At 32.9% G+C, this 20,027-nt stretch overlaps 2 protein-coding genes across 3 annotated transcripts in view; one reads left to right on the forward strand and one right to left on the reverse strand.

Moving 5' to 3' along the window:
• LOC132728828 (tyrosine-protein kinase receptor Tie-2-like) overlaps positions 1–18,049 on the reverse strand; it is a 30,819-nt gene extending 12,770 nt beyond the window's left edge. The window contains exons 1-3 of one of the 2 annotated variants that reach the window (XM_060714499.1): positions 17,620–18,049; positions 2,201–2,320; positions 676–813 (exon numbers count right to left, since the gene is read on the reverse strand). In XM_060714499.1, the coding sequence (XP_060570482.1) occupies positions 676–813; positions 2,201–2,320; positions 17,620–17,716 (355 nt within the window). In that variant the 5' untranslated portion in view covers positions 17,717–18,049. Of the gene's footprint in view, positions 1–675; positions 814–2,200; positions 2,321–2,918; positions 2,938–17,619 lie in introns of those variants that run through there. The other variant, XM_060714500.1, reaches the window with a different exon arrangement.
• LOC132728838 (uncharacterized) lies at positions 8,518–9,714 on the forward strand. The gene is made up of 3 exons (XM_060714519.1): positions 8,518–8,767; positions 8,969–9,423; positions 9,643–9,714. The coding sequence occupies exons 1-3, from the start codon at positions 8,695–8,697 to the stop codon at positions 9,712–9,714; spliced, it is 600 nt and encodes a 199-aa protein (XP_060570502.1). The 5' UTR covers positions 8,518–8,694.
• Positions 18,050–20,027: the final 1,978 nt, after the last annotated feature.

Raw genomic sequence — 20,027 nt, forward strand, 5'->3', positions numbered from 1 at the left:
GTAACACCTGTAATTATATTGTCAATCTTTCTATTTGTGTTAGATATATTACAGCTTGGTTATATCTTAGCTGAACGGTAACACACATTATGTAGTCTCTGCCAAGATTGTACTTGGTTACGAAACCAATTAACCCGCACTGTACAACACCAATGGAATCAAAGCAAATCATGTTGTCTCAGAATAAATATTTAACTCCAGTCTTTCTGTACAATATAGGGACAAAAATATGTCCGTGTAAGGACAATCTTCGATTAAGAAAATTATAACTTGAAGCTCAAAGTTTAATAAAAGTGCAAAATTCGTGATGATCTTTTGCGTTGCAATTTTTTTTTCGTGCGTAATATTACTCTTTGACGATGTCATCATGAAACAAGCCTCTTTAGGGATGAATTCGATCGAAATAATACATTGGGTAAAAAAAGGATCAAATTTAGGATCAGGATCAATATTTGGATCAACTGTAACATGCCTATGCATGTTATATGCATGTCTTGTTAAATAACAATAAATCTATTTTAAAATTTCAAAATCATGTCTTTTACGTCCAGCTCTCTGAAGTTAATATGAGATATTAATTCAATAAGGATAAACAATGGAGAACATGTTTCTAAATTTGATCCTGATCTTGATCCTTATCCTTAAATCTTAGTGAACACGGGGGCCTGAACTTACCTTGGTCACAAGAAGGTCCTAAAAACCCGGGTACACAGTTACCGGGACACTCGCCAGTGACCGGATCACACACTTCATCATTCTCACAGTGACCGCATGATTTCTGACAGTTCATACCATATTGATAATCCGGGCAACCTGGTTTTTCAAGGGAAAACAATTAAAATTTATCAAAACTTGTTCAAGCAGTTCTCCATAACTTGTAAGACATTTATATAAAACGACACATTAAATGAAAGTGATGGAAAAGAAATATGACAACATATTTATGCATATCTTGTCATTTTTCTCTTCACTTTTCATCTCAGGAAACTTCTGTGTTATAAAAATATATTTTATATTTAATACATCAAAGCTGCAGAGTAATCGGTTGTTTCCCTCCGTTGTCCGGAGAAAAAGTTCTAGTGCCAAAATAAATGCAAATAACCATGTTGTATAAAAGGTTTTAATTAATTTTATCAACAAAACAAGTTCTTATTTCCCTTTACGATAAACTCCCTTTAGATCTAGATTTCAGAAGGGATTCATTTTAATTGAACAACACTTCCATCAAAGAAAATAAGATGGTGGCCTATTCTGGTAGGCATTTCGCTTGTCGTGTTGTAAAAAAGATTGATTTACTCTTACGAGTACATTTGCTTTCCCATTTCCCCCTTTTTAAATGATTGGCGATTACGCGTTTATAAATTACTTAATTACAATTAAGTCACAATGTAAGGCAAAGATAAAATTCAAATCTTAAATGGTATATGTCTTAAATCTGGGTTAAATGTTATTATTCTAAAGTTTGGGCGGACAGAGCTCATCAAGGTTCATGTATCTATGAAATCCGGGCCTGTAGGTTGGACGGGTTTTCTTATGGTCCCCAAACTATAGATCCGAGAAAAAGGTACAAAAACAACAACTTTCAGTGGTTTTCTCAAAATGTGTATCACGTGACTTCTGCGATAATTAAGCTATTCTCTCAACCTCCCACGTTGCTATGTAAACAAAGTATAAGTATACAGATAAGATTGTAATAATTTTGTAATCTCAACTATCGAAAATATTTACTTATATAAAAGTTAAGAAATTTTCCAAACAAATGGTCAGCGCCGTTCAGGTTACACCCAGTATGTGGGAATGTAAACAATGTTTAACTCTGGAAATATTTTTATGAAATAATTACAAATTCTGGATCATTAACGATGTTTCTTAGAAAAGCTATATACCCTTGAAAATGAACCCATTTGTCCATTTCATAACTCTCATCGTTTTATTGACCCATCGAATAAGACTGGATTAGTCTGAGAATATTTCCAGACAAAGTTGACCGAATTTACACGAGGTTTTAACGGATGGGCTGTTCTAGAGCAAACTTCTTAAATATTGTCGGTGGTTTATATAGACGGTTTATTCCTAACGTTGTTCGGCCATCATGAGGACCATGGTTGGGTGTTTTATACGCTAAGATATGTATGTTGCTTGCACATTGCAGATCTTTTTATCTATAACCGTGACCATTAAAATGTATTACGTAACTTACGTTCATCACATTTGGAACCGGTCCATCCAGCAATGCATCCACTTAAGCACGTGCCGTCGTTGACGTCACATTCTGCTCGACAATGAGGACTGCATTTGTGGCAATTGTTCCCACATTCGGCTGTAATACAAAAAATTATAATGATATCCTGTCGATTTTCAAATTATTTGGAAGAAAAGAAATGCGTATATTATATAAAAATATTTATCCATAAAATGATTAAGAAATCAGGGATGGGGAATATCTGTTACATATTGACTGACGTTTGTTTATATTTTTCTTTGATTCCGAAATATTAGTCATAAAATGTAATAACTTATAGGAAATGCCGCCACATCAAAAGGTTGACCATTCCCAAATATTATCGAATAAAACAAACGGCAGGTTTGAAACATTAAAAGAAATAAATGAGAGATTTCTTTGAAGCTGACATTCAATCAGACAAGTAAAAAGACAATTAAGATTCTTATCCAGTCCTCCGCTTGTGAAATAGAAAATAAAAAAGTACGAATGAAGAGGAGTTTTCGCGATGACAGACGCAGACGACACTGTCTAACAGGTGCGCGTGTAATTCTCACGCCCAGTTATTCCACCAGACAAGTAAATTGGAATTTTTCTCCAAAAGTAATATAAAGCGAACGATGTTGATTATCAACAAAGTTCTAGACATATAATTAGCTTATCTAAAAGTTTCGCAAAACAATACAATCCATGTTACCTTATTTCACTGGGAAAAACCTCCGCGTAAAACAACTAAAATGATGAAGTGATACCATGATAGGCCGCGGCAATCAGAGGGAAAACTCACTAACACTGTTATCTATGACGACAGAATATTTTGCACAAAGATAACAATGTTTTCGAAGAAAAAATTCTCTGGTATTTTTCAATACTAAACAGGTATTTTAGCACGATTCCATCTCTTTTGTAGTTTACTTTTTTTCTCTCATTAAAAATTCTATACAGAAAGTTGTTGAAAACATATATCATTACAGAATAGGTAAAAGTTGAAAGATCTGTAAGAGGTTGGTTTAGTAAGAATTATTTTAAAAAAAAACTTTAGCCAGTAATTTCTTTGCTATTTTGCAATTTTCTTTGAATTTTAAAAAGAAAAAAAAATAACGCGGTAAACGTTTTAAAAACAGAAAATTTTACAAACCTATTAAAAAATTCACTTTATTAATTCATTCTAATAAAAAGTCATAAATACCAAAAGGTTTGGAGATAAAACTCGGAGTTTTTACAGTTTTATTAATTTATTAATAAATTAATTATTTAGGAAAAACGTTCATTTTCCGACTCTATTTTATGCAAATATCAAACTAACAACCTTTTTCAAAGAAAAACGAAACAAATTGATTGTACATTTTAAATGGTCGTATTTCAAATATTTTGTATTTAATTTATTTACTTTCTCAAAAATATAATTCTGAAAGCAAATGCACATAAGTAATGTGCAAATCTCTCTGAAATTCAATTTTTGTTCATCATATAAAACGCGGGGAAAAAACAACCACTTAATGTGTTGATAAATTGACTGAGTTTAAATAGGCACCCATTGAATTTAATGGCTGTTTCGAGTTAAACTTACATTATTACACATTGCACAAATAAAACAGTTTTATTATAGATGTAATTAACAGTCTGTAGCGTTCCAGGCAGTAAAGTGCGTATGTTTTCTCAAGAATAATTATTAATTAGAAATTCATTTAAATTTAGAGCAAATATTGTCAAAGTAATTTAACTTGCGCAAAACCTAACGTGTGTATAAAGAGCTACAAGTGCATAATATTCTAAAGTTTCATTTCCCGCCAAAACTATGCGACATCATGGACATTAAAGTTGTTTAACTGCAAAGTTAATATATACAGTCGACTACTACTCAATGGAATGACAAAAAATTGGTATCTTATTTAAATTTTAAACTGGGCATTTTTAAAGCTCTATTATTTGTGTGGTATGTACGTTCATATTTTATCACGTTTTTCACGTCATTGGTATAACAAAACTGTTTATAGTCATTTTAAATTTTTTGTTTTGCGATACGTGTGCATCATGACATATAATATTATATATGTGTGTGCTTACAGATATACAATATGTGTAAGTTTAGACATAAATCAGCATTAACAATAAATCTTTTTTGATGTAAAACAACTGTTAAAGTATGTTCTTCTGCACTAAACCGGTAACTGCGTCCACTGTGTGTAACATTACGCGTCGGAATTTTAATAACACTTGGCACGTACTTAAAACGCTCTTCCCTCAATGTTGACGTGCAGAATTTAACGCTTTGTTTGTCTATTTTGTGCCAATGTCATACTGTCATACATGAGGTCATTACTACATGATTGTTATTCATGAGCATTTAGAACTGAATAAAAAACTGGAAAGTCAAAGAGTGCAAATGCATTAAACCATCAAGCGGTCACCCTGATTTTCTATAGCGATCGTACGTTGCAGAAAGGTACACGTGCACGCACACGCACAAGCTTTTAGCTGCACACACGTTTCCCAGATAAAGACAGATAGAAAACACGCGTCATAGGATGGACTGTTTTATGTTTTTGTCTTCTTGCCTCATTTCATTAAAGAGCAGCATCATATCACTCCGCCATAGGAATATTTATACCGGTAGCAGACCACAGTCTCAGACAATATCAGGTAGAACACCACTAATAAAATACCTTTAACCTTGTTTTAATAATAAAAAAATAATATTTAGAGTTCTTAAATCCGAAATTATTAGCACTTCTATTGCCGCATATTCTATTTTAATAGCTATTGAACAGAACAGTATGTTAAATATTGCCCAAGGAGCCGAGTACCATGTTTTTATTTAGGTAACACCTTGATATTTGACAGATATGAAAAGATATTCAGAAACCCTACCTTGATTCCATACATTATTTACAAGTTTATTTAGGCGTTTTTGAAATATTAATTTGTAATATCTTGGCATTTCGATGTCAAAATATGATGAATTAATTGTTTAGAAAGATAACGCTGATAGGAAAAGAAACTCCGCAATATTTTACTTTTTATCACAATGAACTTGATATGTTAAAGAACATTTAAAACATTTGTAAACTTATATACTAACTATGATATCCATGCTATCTGATTGGTTTAATTAATGGATGATGCTAATGATTAATGCTTTGATTTGTATCTAGTTTATTTCTAGAAAATAAGAAATCAATAACAATTTTGTTTGTATTTGTATGTACTGTAATTATTCATATATCGCTGCAATCGCATCTTCTCGGCCTTTTCAATAAAACTTCGGTTATTACACTTAATTGCCGAGGTGTTCCGATTGGTATCGCTATGATAAATAAATTTATTAAGTTATAACATCTATCACATCATATTTGTGTTTGTCTTTTTCTTCTTACAAAATTGACAAAAATCTCTGCTGGATTCAAGACATATTTATTTTCGTGGTTCAAGTGGAAATAATATAACTTATAACTTTCCATGGATCCAGTTTAATTTTACTTTTATGGACCCAGTCAGACAATTTTTAAATTTATGGATTCAGATTGGTTTAACATTCATGGATCATGTCTGATTTTTTTTGTAGACTGCTACAGGATATCGTCCGTCCGTCCGTTAGAAAACTTTTTTAGTTATGCATATCGTCAGCATTTTCCAATTCAATGATTTTTGGTAGAGTTATGACCCTTTAGTTATTATAATTATTTTTTTAAGTTTTGCCCAGGCTTCTTCTCTTTAACTACTTATGCAATTTGAGTGAAACTTTACAGGACTAATCGGAACTTCAAGTACTTGCGCATATATAACGGGTTTTCCGATTGAATGATTTTTGGCCCTTGAATAAAAAAGGGCGTTTTGGCCCGTTCATGATTTTTGGGTCGCCTGCTATACAGTGGCTGCAACATGCTACAAAGGAGCCGAACTGTCCAATCACCCTCAAAACAACTGCTTGATTGGCTTTCGTCTGGCTACAATATGGTAACTGATCGCTGTTGTACTTGTTTAGATCCAGTCGGTTCTTCTGTTATGGACCAGTCTGATTCAGTCTAATTTCACCTTCATGGATCCAGTCATGGATCCAGTCTAATACATTCATGGATTCAGTGTCATCTTATTTCCAAGGATCCAGTCTATTTAACTAGTTTGATTTTAATTTTCAAAGAAAATATGATAGATCTGAATTTTAGTACAGCCAAAATAACTTCATCGAATACTAGTATATACATGTACATCCGTATGCAATATGTACAATGTTATATGTAATTTGAAAACACTAGTAATCGGCGTTGCGTTTGCATGTCATTTAAATGCAACAATGCATTTGTTGTGACCTTCAGTGACCTGACTTTGACCCTCTCAGCTGACACTCAAGTTTAAGACAAGCGGCGACTTCCCAAACGTTTCATTAACACCATTCATATTTAACATGCCTAATACAATAACAATTGACAAAGTGCTTAAGGTCTTATTACATGAAAAAATATCTGGCGTTCATATTACAACAAAAAGTGCCGATTCACATATTGTTACTCGAGTGTCAACTGAAGTGATAAAGAAAGTCCTGTATAATGTATTCCAGTTTTGATATGGAGGTCAATAACCTAAGTACTAGAACTATCTTACAAAAATTCCTCACCACCCACAAACCAAAATTGCTATGAAAGCAATACTAATTAATATAGCCAGGGACACATAACTTTAGTAGTTGAAGGTCATCGGCAGCAATGGGGAATCCTCGTTTTGGAGAGTCGGTCGTATATGGAAAAGACTTAGATCGAACTCCGGACAGGTCATCCCCGAAGACCATTCCGACAAAAACTGTAACACCGCGCACATGGCTATTATCTGTTCTTGACAGTAAGAAAAGGGCCATAACTCTGTAAAAAGATAAAACAGTGATATAGGACCTGGGTCCATCTTGTTATACATGTTTAACCACAGGGAAGAAGTGTGTGAAGTTTTCATTCCCTTCATTAATTTTGGAGGTACAAACTTGCCCGCAAATCTCAACCAAAGAGTGACGGCGACGCCGACTCCGACGCCGGATGAGTGCAATAGCTATCCCTATTCTTCGATTAGTGATACAAATTAAAGAGAACAGTTCTTAGACTGATTGGACCGGCGACCGTGTGTGGTATCATGATGTGATAGACTTAAATTACTAAAAGCCTATGATCACAGTAAAAAACTATGTGTGGTTTGTATGAACTCGCCAAAATCCGTCAATTTCCGTACATAACGCCTGTTGGCAAGGACGATTTGTAGCTCATTGTTACATAGACGCTTATATAATATAGCGCAGAACAGAATTAACGGAATATGCCGAAAATTTACGGACCAATGATTGATGAATTTAAATTGTTTTACGATCTTGTAGAGGATCGTATTTCACTTGTGGGAACTTAGATAAGTTAAAAATATTATATATATTCTCAACTTTCAATAGATCATGGGGAACTAGTTTGTCTTTGAAGACGTTGTGTACGTGCAGATTTTGATATTAGGGTGTGCATGCACAAGACTCTTGTTGCACCACTTCCAGGTTTAAAGTGGATTGATCTTGTTACTATTTTTAGATTCAATAGCAAAACACAAGGGGGAAGGTAAAATATGAAGTTTGAAACCAAAGTTTATTAAAGATATGAACATAAGACTTTGTATTCTATACCTCTTTTGTTAAGTTTTTAAACACTTATGTAAAAGGGCGATCTTGTATTTATTAAAGAGCTCATTTGACTGTAATATGATTGTTCGTTGAGATAAAAGTATGATTTTAAGATGGCGTCATATTTCCTGTAAGAAACTTTAAAGTTTCAGTTCTTTGTTATTATGCTAAAAGGTAATTTTGAAAATATTCAAATTTTGTCAATTTTGTTTAAACATCTTTAGAAGCATGATTAGAAGGTAAGAAGCAATAAATAAACTTAATACCATTACATTAAGCAAAAAAGTCGTAATATAGCCAATAATAAGTTCAAGATCGGCTTGAATAGATTTTGCAAGACGTTCATTACGAACTTGAACATATTCTCTAGAATATATTATTTCCAACATATCTAGACGAGACAGCTAGAGAGGTGACTTTTGACTTTGCTTTCAACCAACTTTTGACATGTTTTAACCATCTTTTGATATGTTTAAATAGACTTTTGACATTTTTAAACCAAATTTTTCAACAAACTTTTTTTTACAAACTTATGAATTCTTTTCAACTATTTTTTTACTTTTTTCAGCCGACGTTTGACATCTTTTCAACCGAATTTTTACAATTTTTCGTATCACAATTATCACAGAGATCACACCGATCATATGTTACTTGAAAAATAAAACAACAACAACTTAAGACAAACAAGAACAATGAACAATTCCTCTGATTGGTTATTTTTGACGTCACGTGACGTTAATTTTGACGTCGTCGCGACGCATCTATTGCATCATAGCAACTAGTATTGTTGACATATTAATGTTACGCACAACATATTATTAAAATAAAAATGGATGAATTCGTAGAAGAAAATCAGGCAGCTGAAGGCGTAAAACAAAACAACAAGAGTCCACAAGCTAAAGGTTAGAATGTTTTTTTGTATTAGTGATTGAAATTTATTTGATATTCAGCAAATAAACTCCATTTGAAGGATAAAATCCTATGCAAAGCGAAATGAACGCTTGAATGTGATGGATAAAATTTATAGTATATGCAATATCATGTCTTTAAAACGTTTTATTGACCTTTTGAACATATTGTTATTTTCATTTTATTTATTATAGTTATGGAATGCGGAGAAAATGGTGGTATCAAAAGAAGAAAAAGAAAACAATCTAAGAAACAATACGAGAGATGGGTTAAATATCGGGAACAGAAAAAATCCGAGAAGAAGATGAAAGCCTCATTAAATCAAGCAGCTTTAGTTGCGGCTTTTTCCAATTTAAGAGCAGAAGCGGCTGAGTTTGTGCCACGATCTGTGGCTTCAAACCTCGATCAGATACCTCCATCTGTTAACACAAATGCCGGGCAGGAATGTGAGACAACACAGCTAGTTGAAGATGTTGTTGAAGTGCATGAAGAAAATACAAATAGCGGTGATGATATATCTGATATCATTGTAGAATCAGAAAGTGAAATCGCAGATAACATTCACACTGACGAAGATGACTTGGACGCCGGCGTATTTGGAATATTATCAATCTACACTTCTAGTGAAATCCACGCCATTGTTCACCAGGTAAACAATACATTATAATTTTATTATCTTATTGTTCTTTGATAGTTTCATTTCATAATTGTTATTGGAAATAGACATTTTATATAAGACTAAATATAAAAATGAAAGTAATTTAAGATAAACACCTAATCGTTATAAGCATGAGACAGACGTCTTAATTTTAGTAGAAAAATAAAAATATCTTTCAATAAATTTTAAATCTGATGTTTTATTTTACAGGAGACGATTTACAAGAATTTTGATATTGCAGACACAACTGGATACTTCTATTTTTCACTCACAAATTTGTAAATTGATTTAGAATAATAGAGAAATATAGATAATTCAGATTTTTAATATCTTGTGTCATATAACCCTCGCAGACATTAATACGAAGCCATATAACCTATCAAAATCTTTTTTATACATATATTCATATAACCAATGGTATATATTACCCAAACTATAATAAAATAAGCCCATTAAAGATAAGTAATCAAAAATCTACCAGAAACCAGATATTGAAATAAAATAAATACGATATTATTTTTTTTATATTTCAATTTCAAATTTTGAAAGCGGCATTGTTTTTTGATATTCTATGAGTCATAAACAGCTACAAGGTGCTTTTAACAATTTGTTGTTTCTGTAAAATAGTGATAAAAATCTTCTTTTATCAAAACATACGAATTGCAGAATTTATGTAATCTGTTTCAAACAGCAAATTTTAATTCTTGTTTTGTTTGCTTGTAAAACTGCCGTTTTTTTACTCTTATCGTCTATTTGAAATTTAAATATATTTTTTGTAATACGCACTTTTTGACAGTGGTTTCAGTCGGACAGAACTGACTGCAGTTTAATTCACCGATATTTTAGAATTCTTAATTCTCTATAAAAAAAAACCCCACTAAACCTGGAAACTTTTTATCCTGATTTTCTTGACACAATGTTTGTATAGTGGAATTGTGTATAATTTTTGTACTTAATATATGTACAGATAACTTACTTTTATTACTGCATGTTCACCCTGTATTACCGACTACCCAAGAACCAAGAGGAAGTAAAGCGCTTGTTTTACATAACTGGAATATTTTTAAAGGAACATTATCCAGTCCTTGTGAAGACAGTTTAAGACAAAAAGATAGTTAAAAGTTATTTAAAAAAAAACCTTAAATATTTTCCCCTTGGCGTTCCATTTCCGGCGGTGCACCGTATCCCCCGGTTTTCCTGTCAGCCGATTAACCACCATGAAACAATAGGGAAAGAAAAAAAATCTGTTAAAATCAATGACTACCACATGTAAGACATGGCTCATTAGCGTAAAATTGCGTGTAAAACTTCTGAAATGTAAACTAATGATTGTATACTGTTATAGTTAACTGACGCCACTTTTTCTTCTTTTCTTTGGAATTGAAAGAAAAAATCTTCTTTTCTCCGAATGTGTTAGATCGACTGACATTTTAATGTTGGAATAAATATAAATATAACTTAACATTTCTGCAGATAGTGATAAAATAGAAATTACAATTAACACTGAGAACCCAGACACATTCCTAAGCAAAGAGTCAAATTCCCCCCCCCCCCTACCACCCCTAATATTTTGGGTATCTGAAATGTATACATATATGCTTATATCTTGTATTACAACTATGTTTCTAAATTGTAGATAAAATATTATAAAATGAAATATAAAACAAAATAAATAAATAAATAAATAAATAAATAATTGAATGAAGGAATGAAGGAATGAAGGAAGCAAGGAAGCAAGAAACGAACGAAGGAACGAACGAACCGACCGACCGACCGACCGACCGATCGATCGATCGATCAATCAAAAATTAAAAAAATATATCAACAGTTAATTTTATATAATAAATTAAATGCAGTTTTGTGATGGTTATTAAAATTGCAAGTTCTATTGATTAATTTTCTTGTTGTATATTTCTGCATTCAATATAATATAATGTTTTCACTTTCTTGCCCGTCAAAGATCTGTGTTCATAAAAAATCAGTTTTAAATCTATATTTATTTATAACACCAGATTGATTAAGGTCTAACTCTTGTTATAGACGAGGCTTATCATACACCTGTAGCAACCACTGGGTAATAAAAGTCATAACTCGGTTTTACAATAAATATACAACGATTAAAGCATGGGGAAAAATTATCATTTTTTTATACATGACAAATTGTTTGGACTGACATATTTTTGGCACCAATCCATAATTCTCATAGAAAATATGATTTTATAAAAAAAATATCGAGTTTTTGTTTAATATTAGACGTAAATATTTTCCCTCGAAACAATGGCGCTTTTACAGCTCTGAGAAAACTTGATATTTTTCAAAGTATGCATCGTCTGCACTTAAACAATGACGTTACACAGACGGAAAGGGTGTAAGTTACAATAATATACTTTAAAACAAATACAGGGGCTTTTATCTATTATTTATTCGCCGTGCATGGTTCTTAAGTCTTACAGAAATGAGGAGGGAAACAAAGTAGTTTATGAGATGGCTTTTACGAGTTATTGTCAGCAAGTTAATGATAATAATTACATCTGTTTACCCAAACCTTTATGTTCTTATCGCTAATTCCTTTTTTACAGAAAGGTGTGTTAAGTTAACGTATAGATTTATACCTTACTGCTTATTGTAAAATGACAAATTAGGGGGGAAAGTATCTTTGAAGAATATTTTTGTTAGTTTATTGGATATGATTTGTAAAGTAATCGATATTTTCGTGCGTTTTGTTTAACAGAGAAATGATTTAGTAACACACGATATGGATAGTAATCTTGTCATCGTTAATGTATTAGAATGGTTGTTTTTGTATCTTGTTTTGTTTGTCTTTATGTTTAACTGTACACTGACATTGTAAATATAATATTACGATTTTCACAAACTTATTGATGGAAGAAGGCTTCATATGACAAGAGCAATGCTTTTTCCGTCGTGGACGGGCACCTGAGTAATACAACCAACCTTCTATAGCAACCTCACATTCAAAGTATCTAAAGTTCCTGGGGTGATTATCACGAAATAAGATGCTAAAAAGATTTTTTTTTTAATTTCAAAACCATCTGACTTTACCCGTTCGGAAGGCCCCAACTGATTTCTTCCGAGGAAAAGTTTAGACAATAGCATTAACATTGTTTATTGCCTGGCATATTAATATTCGTCGTCAATATGGTAATAAGTAGACCTGATGTCTTTAATGTCTTTTCGAATTTCATCCGATCGCTAGAAATTGTAACAAATCAATACTGTAATATATAGCATAAAGATTATGTATTGTTGCTGTATATGTTAAAATGTGCAGACTTTTTTCCAAGAATAATGACGAGAAAATGAAATCGAGGAAACTTATTTCTTATCTATTATGCTGCAACTTTTAGTGAATGATTTCACAGTCTAAAGAGTCTTGTAATATTCTCATAATTGCAACAAACGAAGAGTGACAGAAAGTGTCTCATATTTCTACCAATTTAAAAAAATAGCAAGAACATTTTTTTTTTTAAATTTACAATGCTTTTAGGTACGAGAGGTGAACGCATTATATGTTGCTGTCTGAACAGGCTCTATACTGTTGGTATAGCTACATTTTTGTAGTTTGATATTTGATATTTAAACCCCTTAAAATTTAAATAAACTGTTCAAAACTCAAAGCAGGGCAAATCCACTGGACAAATTCAGTATGTTTAGGATGGCAAAAAGCAATTATTCATTTTGTAAGTTCACCCTGACCTTGATACAGTGGTAACAAATGTAGATAAAACATATATAAATTATCATGAAATAAGTAATATAATTATTTTGTCGGTCAGTTTATCTGACTTGTTTATTTCTCGACTTTCTAAACACTTTACATCTGGTTGAAATAAATCACCAACTTTATCTTCCTAATCTAACCATTGTTAAAACACGTGTCATATTCCTCGTGATTGTGTGTACGTGGACAGTGTTTGAGTAAATCCGCGTGTTTTATCATTTGTACATGTACTTTATCATAGTCACTGAAATGTAAATATCACTCGTATTGTGTCGATCTTGCTAGTAATATTTCACTCTGATATCTCATAATTCACGTGCTACTCTTCTCTGACATAAAATTTTCTCGTGCTGCTCTACTCTATAGTCTCATCTTGGTGTAGTTTGCAACACCAGCTGATACCTCAACAACATTCCCTAATATCTCAACATCTTCCGCTGATACCCGCTGTTACCTCAACATATACCGCTGATATTTCAACATCGACCGCTGTTACTTCAACATCTGCCGCTGATACCTCAACATCTCTCGCTGATACCTCAACATCTCTCGCTGATATCTCAACATCTCTGGCTGATACCTCAACATCTCTGGCTGATACCTCAACATCTCTGGCTGATACCTCAACAAATCTGGCTGATACCTCAACATCTCTGGCTGATACCTCAACATCTCTGGCTGTTACCTCAACATCTTTCACTGATATCTCAACATCTCTGGCTGATACCTCAACTTCTCTGACTGATACCTCAACATCTCTCGCTGATACCTCAACATCTCTCGCTGATACCTCAACATCTCTGGCTGATACCTCAACATCTTTCATTGATACCTCAATCCAATCTCTCCTGCTGATGCTGTTTTACGTTTCATTCCTTTCGTTTAAGCTCAGTAACACATCAAAGTCACTCATATTCATGTATAATTTTCATTTTAATGACCGTATCGCAAGAACAAGTACAATAGCTGAACAACGTTCGATAGATTTATGGTTTGAACCTTATCATGTCACTTATTTTGGCGACATTAAAAACGCGAAAATTTACGATGGTCAACGTTAACAATAACATGGAATTTCGTTATCACGTCGGTCATTTCCGTTATTTTCCGTACGTAATCGTTTCTTTGAACGGCTAGGTTCCATATAATATCAAAGCTTATATGATTACTAGCATTACAGCAAACGGAAAGTGGCGAGATTTGCCGAGGTTTAACGAAGTAATGATGGATACTGTACCTTAAGATTTAAACAGATATAAATTAATATTATCATAGTTTATGGACGCATCTAATCCCTTCTATCCTTTTCCCAGCCACACCGGTCTTCCATAAATTATATAGAATTCATAAATTACCGGGCTTACGTGTTTAGGCAAATATTTCCCCTATAATTAGGTAAGAAAACATACAAAAAATGCCAAGTTAAAAGTTAATGTAGGAAAGTTTTAAAGGATGTTGTGGGTTGAATATTTACGAATGAGTTTGTATTTGCTTCAACAGTTGTTATTTTGTTTTAAGTTGGTCCCAACATATTTATTTATACTCCAATGTGAATCAAGTTCTTTCCACTTATACTAATTATAGCAGAATCTTCTTTGAACTCGCTATAGCACTTGTGTCATAGTTTGTCACCCAAATGGGGGCATAAGTCTGCGAACTTTTGGTAGAATTTATAAAAAATAAAACCACCCCCTCATTTTCTCAAAATTTCACCTTAAGGTATTTTAATGAAATTTGATAAAAATATAGAAGTAATTGTGTGTTACACTGCACAGACTGAATATGAACAGAAACAATGTCTTTTTATACATAATAGGAACAAAAACGTTTTGCCTTTTATACTGAATATGAACAAAAAACATTTTGCCTTTTTATACTGATTAAGAACAAAAACGATGCATTTTATAATTTATGTATTTATGTCTGAATTGTATCTTTTAAAAAAAACATTTTGACATTTATAACTTATTAAATTTGACGTAACTTCAAAATCTTTTAATCGCCTCGAAATCTAGCATGAAAATACATAAGATTTTATGCTTAAAATTGATTTTTTACAAAATTTTATAACGTTTATCACGAAATATTTCAACAATTTACCCCCACTCCTTTCATCGTTGTTTTAACCTCAGTTTACTCGAATATCAACATTATTTTATGAATTCCTTACCAACTGGGCAGTAGATTGTATTATAAAAGGAATGCGATCTTCCGGAAAACGTCCATTAACAGGTTATCTTGTAAACTAAAGCTACAGTCTCACTTACATCCCGGCAGAGCCCCGGCAGAGCCCCGGTAGACGTCCGGGGTGATCCGGGAACGACCGGGGTACGACCGGGAACAACCGGGGTACATCCGTAACTCTGTCGGCAACGTCCTGGATGATCCGGGATGATCCGGGAACATCCGGCATTCGACCCCGGATGGAATAAAATATTTAATATCACCGGGGTGGTCCGGGATGATCCGGGAAGGTATAGCTTTGCCGGCTTCATCCTTAGCTCTGCCGGGAAAGACCGGGGTTATACCGGGAAAGCACCGTAGCTCTGTCGGCACAAACCGGGGATGATCCGGGGTATGATATAGCCGGTAGAGCTACGGTAGAGTTACGGTAGAGCCCCGGTATATGCCGGCAGAGCCCTGATAACTACAGGCAGAGCCCCGGAGGTTAAAGGTAGAGCTACGGTTGATCCCGGTAGAGCCCCGGCAAAGCCCGGATCATTTCAAAAGAATAACGACAATTTGCGATGCTTGCACTTGTTTGTATTAAAAGCCCTCCCATTTCCCTTCTATCCAGTATGGCATAAGGATTTTTCAGAAAATCATCATGAATTAATATTCTGGAACAATAGATATTATATTAAATAAAAATTTTGTATCAATTTTATCATTTTCGGGCGTTTTAAATCCACCGGGGTTCTACCGGGGCTCTGCCTGGATCGTCCTGGGCTCTGCCGGGGGTCTGCCTGGATCGTCCGGGGCTCTGCCTGGGTCAACCGGGGCTCTTCCGGCGTCATCCGGGAACGACCGGGGAAGCACCGGCATGAACCGTAGCTTCACCTGGGCTCTGCCTGGATGATCCGGAGCGCATCCTGGGTGGTAAGTAGGGAACTACCGTAGTGCTGCCGGGGTAAGTGTGACCGCAACAATAATTTCATCCCGGATCGTCCCGGATCATCCCGGTAACTTACCGGGATGGTCCTGGGCTCTGCCGGGAGTAAGTGAGACCGAGGCTTAAGGTTAATTACTGAAACGTTTTGAAACTATAAATACTCCGTTTATTGTGAAATATTTTATTGTCGTTATTTAAGAAGTGTTTTATAATTTTAAGCTGAATTGCATTTGTCCGATATGTGTATTAGGAACACTTTAAATAACATTTTTTATAATTAACGTATACATACTTTTTCCAAAGCAATGATAAATTTACAGTACAATTTTCCGCCAAAAAAAGAAAAGAAACAAATGACGAACTGAAAGTAAAACTAACACAATATTAAGAGTGAAATATGTTATTCGTCATTAGTATTTTATAATTATGTTTATCATGTTTATTTAGCTTTTATTTATTACATGATAATGTTATGAACTTGAATTTATTTTTTAAGATTTCACCTATAAGCGATGATGATGCCATTGCTGAATAGAATTTAAACTGACAGCTCGTTTAAAATTTAGGAATTTTAATGCTAAAATATTTGAATTTTTGATTTTACTAATTGTAATTCTAAATTCAAAGCTCGTTAATTTAGGGCTTTGATTCTAAAATATATGAAATTTGAATTCTACAATTGTAACACTGAATGTCCGTTTCACCAACTTACCGATGTAAAGATTAGCTCTAAATGACCACAACTTGTAGATGATTGGAAGGAAAATTTGTACGTTTAGTACGGGGCAAAACAACATATTTTAAATTTTTTAAGTTTGTTTTTGTTTCGAGATATTTGAACAATTTGACTTACAAATAAAAGTTACTATATTCGTGAGTTGTATGAAAAAAGCAGTTAGAATATTTATAACAAAATAGAAAACAGTGACCGCATTTCAAACACATAAAAAATAAGGTAAAAAATCATCCAAGTTTATTATTTTAATAACTGGGAGATTTTACATGCGTTTAATCATTTCAGACGCTGTTTATCTTGTTATTTAAGTCACCATTTAGAATCCTGATATAAAACGGACTGTGTTGTTTTAATACTGCATGAGTATTATGCAGAAATCGTGATACAGTCTAACTATTTTTATGTTATGCGAGGAGTAAGGGATCTTAAAATAAACTTAGATAGGAAATAGATAATCACATTTAAAATTTCAACGAATGATTTTCTTTGTAAAAAAACTGAAAATAAATTAAATGTGAGCAATTTGAATAGGTATTAATAATTTACATTTTTAAAAAAAGAAATATTGTCAATATATAATCCTTATATAATACTTACGTGTTAAATCTATCCCTTCAGAATACACCAGGTTAAATTCCTTCAATAAAAGCCACAAAATGAAAGCTAAAACGTTGAGGATATATGCTCTATCCATTGTTTTTTTCTTACGAATTTTTTTTTAAATCAGTCAAAAATGTTTACAATATTTAACACGGCATAAATTGTTAACAAATCTGTGATCACCACATATTCAAAAATGTTTATCTCACTTCATAAATCACAATATATTGCAAATGTCTTTTTTCTCAAATATGAAAAAGCTCAGAAAATTTCTTCTTAAAATAACACAGTAAATAAAACACGTTTGAAGACAAAAATATTTTTCAAAATACTGTCAATTTGACATCTGGCGACCGAAGTCAAACTAGAGTACTTTGAACCAATTAGGAACTTCCTTCTTGTTATATAAAATCTCTGTTGCCAACACTTGAGAAGAACATGCAAATCTCTACAGGAACTTATCAGCGGTGAACAGGGGCGACATGAAACAACAGTTGTTCATAGAAGAACAGAAACTTTCATTGGCGCGAAAAGATCTTTGTATTTTAAATGCGCCGCGTCGTGTAAATATGGACTGATGAGTGCTAAGGTAGGTAGGTGCGCGCGTATGTGTGCGTATATGTGCTTGTGATTTGGGGTATATAAGTGTGGGGGGAGTGGGTCGCGTGGGGCGGGTTATGAAAATAAAACTAATAATACTAACAAACGATTCAAACATCAAAATATTCAGCGTCATTATAAATTGTATCAACCGGATTTGTGATGGAGTAGGGTCAATTTATGGCTTATAGTCCTTTTTTATTTGAGAACCCGCTCAATGTATAAATACTGCATAATGAGATTGAGAAGTTTCACGAATAATGTTGATTATAGAACTACACTTGATTCTTTAGTTAAAAAAAAGTTTATATTTTTTACTTTTAATACTTAGTAAGATTCTAGTATATATAAAGTTTGTTTATTCGAAAATATAAGGTTGTTTTATAGTTAAACTTTAATCTCTTTTATAAACCTGCTATAACTTTGAAGCCGAATTCATATTTTCAGATTAACAAAAGCGATGATTCGTAATGTTGTTTTTTTCAATTAAAAACCAGGATATTTCTTTTTACCTTTATATATTTATCTTTTTTTCCCCAACAGTTGTACGTCATTCTCGAACAATTAGGTGTTGATGAGTCATCATATGAATAAGAAATTTGAGACACATGATTTACCTGGAAGAGAAAAAACATCAACACCAACACCAACAAGGAAACAACAGAAGCTTTATTATCAAAGGAAAATATTCATTGTTTTATAAAAAACAACAACAACAACAACGTTATCATGAACAATCAGGCTGCATTAACAAACTAACGTGTCTAGAAACTAAGTAAGATAACTAACGGCCAGAAAATATTCATCTGATACCAAATTGTGGCTTTGGAATGAGGAACTTATGATTAAGCCTTAGTGGATTCAGTCATGTCTGAAATTCGTGTTGAAGTGTTAATCCTATAATGACTAATTTCACTGAAGAAAATATTAGATAAGAATAAGAATTTTCTGTTGCGTTTTGCCTGGACACTTGTTCTAGCATTAAGCTCGGGCATCATATATGGTGGCATATTTCAGCTACCAGATAACCATATAACCCACTAGTTAATTAAGAGGTTAACTAGTTACGTAACTAGTTAACCTCTAAATATTAAGCTGGTAAAATAATAAAAGAATGGCAGTTGTAGGCACTAACATGCATTTATTTCCCGTTATGATCTTTTATTTTTTGAAAAAATAACTAGTTACGTAACTAGGTCACCACATAACTAACTAGTTAATTAAAAGGTTAACTATAGTTTGTCCCATTAAAAATAGAAATGAATTTTTGCTTGTATTAATTAACAAAACGACGTTGAAAAAAAATTCAAACTTTTTTGTAAACTAAAAAAGTCACCCTCGAGATTTTTCAGGATTTTTCTCTAAAATGTCTACTTTTCTTGTGAAAGCAAAATTTGATTTCTCTTTGGTAAATCTCTGTTGTTTATTTATTTCGTAGCCATTGCCGAAGTACTCTTCATTTGAAGATGAACGGGTGAAAGCACGTGTCATTTTTCTAAAATATACATGAGGTTCTCGGGGTCGTTTCATAATAATTTTACAAAGCTGGATATACAAGATGTAACAGTTTAATTACAATGCATGATAGAAAACTTTTAAAAATGAAAAATAAGCAACAAGAACACCGAGTCACATGGAGTAGATCTAGAAATTGCACTTACTTTTAAGATGAATAGAATTCCTACTGTATGAACTTTATAAACGTCACTACAAATTCGCATTTTGAAGATTCCTTCATTGCCAGTTTCTATCCAGTTCCGTAGCTTAAAAAATCCTGAATGATATGACTCCTACACTTTTGATGA

This window comes from Ruditapes philippinarum, unplaced genomic scaffold, assembly GCF_026571515.1.
Source record: "Ruditapes philippinarum isolate M1 unplaced genomic scaffold, ASM2657151v2 ctg898_1_1_1_1, whole genome shotgun sequence".
Taxonomy (NCBI): Eukaryota; Metazoa; Mollusca; class Bivalvia; order Venerida; family Veneridae; genus Ruditapes; species Ruditapes philippinarum.